Source organism: Caenorhabditis briggsae, assembly GCF_000004555.2.
Source record: "Caenorhabditis briggsae complete genome, chrIII, whole genome shotgun sequence".
NCBI classification, from domain to species: Eukaryota; Metazoa; Nematoda; class Chromadorea; order Rhabditida; family Rhabditidae; genus Caenorhabditis; species Caenorhabditis briggsae.
In genome coordinates this window covers 6,437,887-6,444,724 of record NC_013490.2, presented here as the reverse complement: position 1 = coordinate 6,444,724, position 6,838 = coordinate 6,437,887, and the positions used below count along the sequence as shown (strand labels likewise).

The window sequence follows — 6,838 nt, the reverse complement described above, 5'->3', positions numbered from 1 at the left end:
CCAAGGAGCGTATTCTAGAATCGGGAGCGTCTTCAGATGAACAAACGGGCCAAGCATCGGCAGGTTTTAAGCTATTTTTTACATGTAGAGATTGTTGGACTACGGTATGTCGCGAAAAAGTTTTACTTGCATTGAATTTGAATTTTAAAAAATCGGAAAATTTCGAGACTCCGAAAATCCGGAAGTTTCAAAATCTGAACTTTGGACATTCCGAAAAATTCCGGAAAGGTCATTCTGAACATCCTTGGTCTATTTCCAAGCGTCTTGTTGTCTTTTGCCCTCTCCTCCAATTTTTTTTGGGCCAGAATAATATAGTTTTTTTAAACACTCTAATAGAAAGTTATCAAAACCGTCAACTTTGAGTTTATATATCTCGGTTGAGTTTATATATCTCGGTAACAAGAACCGAGATATGTAGGATCAAAGACAATGGACTTTTTTGGCAAAAAAAACGAGAAGCAGTGAAAAACGAGAAATAACTAGAAAATAAACAAATCTTTAGGTTACGGTAGTTGTAGTGGCGGGACTTTCGGCCACGGTCGTTTCTCATCCACAGTCAGAATAATAAGTCTGACATGAAACTCACCAGGGTTACAAAAGAAAATGCAAGTGAGAATTAAAAATTCCTCAGCAGCAATCTTCAGATCACAAAATCTTCCAATCAGTCGACATCTTATTTTATTCTCCAAATTGTTACAAATATCATGGTCTATTTTCACAAAAATGTCGGATCCATCGGGAAATGCAGATTCCGCTTTTTTCAAATCAAAAGATCTTCTTGCATTTGATAACATATCAAAGTCTGTGAAAGAGTTTTTGATGAGAACAATTCGATCTTCCACATCCAAAACACCCATAAAATTGAACTTTTTCATGTAGTCTATGGTTGTGAGAGCAGCCAAATTTCCCCATTGGATAGAATCTGGTTGACGATTTTCGAGTTTTGGAAGAAACTGAATGGGTCCAAATGATCGTGCCAATTCCTCAACAGTAGGATTTCCTTCAAATCGATAATTCAAAAGAAGACGATTTCGTTGAGTGTCCAAAACTTTCAAATTATTGATCAATTAGGAGAGATTCTCAATATCCGAAGGAATTTTCGAAAATTTAAATGTCATTCCAGATTGAATACACCTTTTCAATCGACATAATCTGCATGATAAAGGATTGCATTCACCGATATTCGCGCAAAATTTCACTGGTTTCCCAAAAATTATTCTGCGAAAAAATATTTTGCAAGCGTCACAGGAAAGAACCTGAAATTGTATTTTGATGCTGAAAAAATGGGAAATTTAACTCACTCCGTAATTTAATGAATTAGCTGGTCGCTGACAAATAAGACACATTTCAAGTGGCGTCATCATTGCTAGAAGGAAATTTTGAGACTGATAGAATCCAATGATCCCATCAGGATATAAATTTTGCTTCTGATTATTTCTATTTACTATATTTTATGAGGAGCCCACTTGATCAAACTACATCCGGAAACAGCGTTTGCGTCAGAGTTGATCACTCCGGTCATATATTCGTATGATCAGTAGGAAGAAAAAATAGCTGAAATTCATTTGGGATACGGAGAGAAAAAGCAATAAACCGGAACAGACGAATTTCGAACCTTATCAAGTGACATCTGAACAAAAAAAATGAATAAAAACTATCGAGGTGATGAGAGACATAAGGCGAAAGCGAGATGGAGATTTTCACAGAAAAAACTCCCCAAAACGAGAAACCCGTTGGTATGCTAATTATTTGTAAAAGGGGAGAAAGCAGGGGGGACACTGATAAATTAAGGGGAACACATTACACAGAAAATTGATATCTAAAGCGAGTATAAGTTGCAAAATACAATACGATCTGGCTGTTCAACCTTCGCGTGAGAACGAGAATTCGACGCCGGCACTTTCAGACAATTCGTCCATTGAAGTTCGACGAGATGTGTAGTATTCGTATGGGGTTTCTTGTTCTTCACCGACGTGCATTTTCGATTGAACGAACAGATGAGCCCATTCCTCATACTCCGGATCAACGTCACCAAGATTCTGGAAAAAATTGGAATCAGATTATAGAGCGAACAAAAAAAAACTAACCACCATCCATTCGTCACTGAGCAACTCGTTTGCAGAATAACGATGGAATGGATCGGTATGAATGAGACACATTATCAGGTGCCGAACTGACCACGAGACCTTCAAATATCTTTTTATAAAAATTTCATCAGATGAACAGAATTACTTACATCGTCCCACGATGGTGACGGGAAGCTGAATTCTCCGCTTATAATTGCGCTAAACAGATCTTGCTCAGAACCATCAGAGCTTTGGAATGGTGGGAATCCAACAAGAATGGCATACAGAATGACACCAGCTGCCCAGATATCCACTCGACATCCATAACCCGTCTTGTTCAAAACCTCTGGAGCCACATAGGTAGGCGTTCCACAGATTGTGGTGAGCACTCCATTTCCTTCGGGCATTTCACACGCTAATCCAAAGTCAGCAAGTTTGACGCCGAGCTCTCCATATTCGTCTTTCACAATCTGAAAAGAAATATGTTGACAAGCTAGCTCCATTCGAACTACAGTACCAATAAATTTTCTAATTTGACATCCCGATGTACAATACCCAGATCATGGATATACTCTAACGCTTGCCCGAGGCAGGTCATCATCCGGACAGCATCCCGTTCAGGAACACGCCGGACACGTCGAAGATGTTCGAACAAATCTCCCATCTGAAAATAGATTCATCACTTTCCAGTTATTGGGAAAGAACTCACTTCAATCAACTCCAACGATAGAAAGTAGGAATCATCGACAAACCAGTGATCATAAAGTTGAACTATAAATGTATTATCAATTTTTTGCAAAATCGAGAGCTCCATTTCAATCAAATGCTCTTTTCCAATAACATTTTCTCGTGCAATAACTTTCATCGCTCTACGATCATGATTGATCCTGAAAGTATAGAAAATAAAACTCGAATAAATTCTTACAAAAGTTGCTCACTTATCAACAACTTCATACACCACAGCTGTATTTCCATCTCCAATCAGCCGAACCAATTGGAACTTTTCATCGAGATCCGGTGGCAGTCTCTGTTGATCCTGATCAGGAATAACACTACCTGATCGATCATGACGAAGAGATTCATTACGATTTGGCATTGCTGACCGACGACTGGTTCTTCGAATCTTTGACGAGGTACTAGCTCCGACACATTTGTGCTCTTCCGATGCTACAAGCAAATCATCTGCGGCCATTTTATCGTTTCCTCCATAAGCGACAAATACATCATCTTCCCGGAAAAAATCTTGCAGTGTGAGAACAGGCCGACCAGACAGGGTGAATAATTTTCGAATGGCTCCGGCGTCAAGCTTCACAATCAATGTCAAATCTCGAAGCACTTGATCGAACGATCTGAATGAATTGGCAAATTAAACTTTTTTACGTTTTCTGCCACCAACCTTGCAGTCTTCTTGTTCAACAAATGCCTGCTAATGCGTCTTGGTTTCACTCCATTTCGGATTACCTTGATAATTTTCGGAATCACAAAATCTGTATTCTCATTAGCTGGTTCGACCACATTCAATGCTAATTTCTTCGTTTCCAAATGTCTATTGTAACGATTAGCAAGTGTTAGCCGCCAGCTGGGCTCTGCGGCTCTTGAGTAGTCAACTGGTTTGAACACATCTGTACTCGAACAAACATAGCCTCCACCATCTTCAAACTGATCAACTGATGTGATTCTTTGAGTTCCGTCCATTGTAAAAATATGACGAATTCCATGCGGGAGAGCTGTCGAGTCACATATAACAGTCTGAAAAAGCGTAATTATAAATTGGCATATATATTTTTTAAATATTACCTTCATGAGTTCTTCCATCAGCGGCTGCATACTTTTCACACGATCACATTGCAGTGCGTACGGAATCCCTTTGAAGTACTGATCACCATTGCGATAGAATCGCAATCGTTTAGCCTTGACTAGATGAGGGTAACCGGACGGACCGATCCGACATCTTTTCTGCATTTCAGACACCATATCTCTGGATTCGGCAAGCTCTTCCGCTGAATTCCCAGTCACCGCTCCATCGGTTTCCATCGCACATACAGAAGACGTCATCGACGCTTCTGGAGTGTTGGTGCCGCTATTCGGCATACTGCCGAAAGAAGTTGTCGTCGTTGCGAAGACGTTTTGATTTTGGTTCAAATTGAATGTTGACGCACGTGGAGTTGTCAGCTCTTCACTGATGACAGAAGTATGATGTAATGTATGGTTTGGCTGATGAATATGACTGTGAACGTGATGTGTCGGCAATTGGGATAGTCGGCGGTTGGAAGAGGTAGAGGGTGCAGAACTGGATGGGCTATTTTTTCGATAAATTCCAGGTGATGAAGATATTATGGCTGAATGTGGACGAGTCGAATGAGGTGGATGAGCTGAAGAAAATATCATATATTTAGATTCACCAATATCATCATTCTAGCATAATTTACATTGGAATTCGAAGTTTCTTACCGTCTAAATTTAGTTTTGCGACCATTTTTCTGGGATCTTCGTGTTACAATATTTGATGTCAAAGCGAAACAAAGGAAATATAACTAATAGAGAATCAAAGAAGAGGGCAATTTATTTATGATTTGTCGCTTCCCCGCCGTTCGTTGACACTCCACTATTCTCACTTTCTTTCTCTGTTGATTTGTCTCGGAAGACATCGAGTATTAGATATTTAGATGAAATGTGTGATTGAGAGGAAATGAATGGAAATTATGAACATTGACAAGATACAAAAAATAAATACAATATGGATTTGATATGGACTTCAATATAGATTTGAGGACATTGATAAGGTGGGATGCTTATTTATATGTAACGGATTTGCTAATTACTCCACCACCATTGTACTGAACCGTGACATTGAAATTTGCTAATGTGAAAAGCGCAAGCAGGTAAACTAGCGATACAGAACAAAAACCCAAAGAAGCAAATCTTACGTCGTTTGAATCTCGGAATATTGGACGTTTTACCAGAGGTGGATAACCGCTTCGTGACACGAGGCAGAGTATTGGCTCCATTCATCATCCCATTAGTACCTGATTCTCCAGATCTGTGTCCTGATGCAGAAGATCGTTCGTCAATTTCCCATGTCGAAGTTTGTGGCATCATTCGAGTAGTCAACCTGTCTCCAAAAAACACCAATATTAGCAAGAGTTAACAATCACATAAGAGCAGGGATTCGAAAGAAATGGACGAAACGGAAAGGAATAGTGATAAAAACAACTATTAGAAAAGGGATTTTAGCATACTTGTAATCCGGGCCTTTCCGGGCCTTCGCGGGCCCTGGCATAGTTTCTCTCAGAGTCAATTTTTCGAACCAATTAAATTTGATATGATAGAACTCGACGAGTACTACAAAATGATACTATTTGAAAACTGGATCTTGTCTAGAAACAAAGTTACAGACAAAATAGTACGAAAAAATGCAGGCCCGGCCCGGGCCTTCCGGGCCGCCCGGGAAAAGCCACTTGATAGCCTGTAACTTTGTTCATAGACAAGATACAGTTTTCCAAATAGTAGCATTTTGTAGCACTCGTCGAGTTCTATCATATCAAATTTGGGTGGTCCAAAGATATTGACTTTGAGAGAAACTATGCTAGGGCCCGCGAAGGCCCGGCAAAGACCCGGATTACAAGTATGGGTTTTAGAAGTATAAAAGGCGGAACACCCGAACAGAATGAAGGAAGAGAACAAAAAAGGTGTAAAGGTGCGAGTGTGGTTTGGAGGTGATTGTCGAGAGGATTTTCTCAAAGAAAGATGTAATTTTGCTAATTTGATCTCGAAACTTCGTAGAAACAGTACGGAATGAAAACACCACTCATTTTTGAAATACTATGAGCGCTGTGAGCGAAAATATGCATGGAATGGCGAATGCAACTCTGAATTAACTAGGCGTTGAGATGTGAGCTGCTCTCTTTCTTCTCTTTTCCATTTGAAAGAGCTAAAGGGCAGATGGGTGTCGCGGGTTGATCCAATGGGCGCGCGAGCCAGCGGGACAAGGGAAACGAGAATACGACGAAGGATTAGTTAGCATTTTGGGAGAAGAAGCATATCCGGAGAGACCACTCACCCGTCAATTAACAGCTTCTTGCTGATGGTCCACCTGCGTCTTTTTGGAAGCAGGTAACACCAATAGAAACAAGTATGTGAACGTGGGATTGTGCAATAAAGAAGAGCATAATTTGAGTTAACGGATTTGTAGGTGATATAAAAAGTTCGAACGATAAAAGTGTGATTGATAGGTCTAACCGGAACAGACTTTCGTTAAGAACCTCTGCGAAATCAAAAACAATTTTGGATATTTTTGTCACAAGAATGCTCATTGAGACCTAGTAGAAATCTCTGCGTCTCTTCGGGAACGCTACATCTCGTTTTCTGGGGGGTTTTCTCCTAGAAAATTTCATTGCGAAACAAAAAGATGCAATACGGCGGATAGCTTCTCCCAACGAGTCAGGCCAACTGATGGGTAACAGAACGGAAACGATAAAAATATGAGTGTGTAGTTGGACAAGAGACGCACATCTTTAAGAAAATCTCAGCACCACCAGAGTTTTATTTAGAGCATCTAATATTCCATTCAAGTATGCAACCATTAGATTAACACAGATGATAAAAAAAGACAACATTGTATCGTTCTTACCTATTCTATATTGTTCCGACCACTGTCGGTGGTGTCAGTTTCTGAAAATTTGCCATTTCACGCTCTCCCACAGAACAATTCCGAACTGCAAATTAATTTTTGATCTACAGAAAAAAAGTTTGGCGCGATCACAATTGCAGGT

General features: G+C 40.0%; 2 protein-coding genes across 2 annotated transcripts in view; both read right to left on the bottom strand.

Annotated features, from left to right (window-relative positions):
* CBG18172 overlaps nucleotides 1-1,364 on the bottom strand; it is a gene marked incomplete at both ends in the record, with an annotated part of 2,173 nt that extends 809 nt beyond the window's left edge. Inside the window, 3 exons of the mRNA XM_045243894.1 lie at nucleotides 576-1,000; nucleotides 1,178-1,256; nucleotides 1,302-1,364. Coding sequence (XP_045096402.1) covers nucleotides 576-1,000; nucleotides 1,178-1,256; nucleotides 1,302-1,364 — 567 coding nt within the window. The remainder of the gene's footprint in view (nucleotides 1-575; nucleotides 1,001-1,177; nucleotides 1,257-1,301) is intronic.
* Nucleotides 1,365-1,862: 498 nt separating this feature from the next.
* Nucleotides 1,863-5,162, bottom strand: Cbr-zyg-8 (the record flags this gene model as incomplete). Its single annotated transcript, XM_045243893.1, has 8 exons — nucleotides 1,863-2,039; nucleotides 2,088-2,186; nucleotides 2,225-2,536; nucleotides 2,584-2,730; nucleotides 2,776-2,953; nucleotides 3,005-3,415; nucleotides 3,463-4,438; nucleotides 4,994-5,162. The coding sequence occupies 8 exons, from the start codon at nucleotides 5,160-5,162 to the stop codon at nucleotides 1,863-1,865; spliced, it is 2,469 nt and encodes an 822-aa protein (XP_045096403.1).
* Between the last annotated feature and the right edge of the window lie 1,676 nt (nucleotides 5,163-6,838).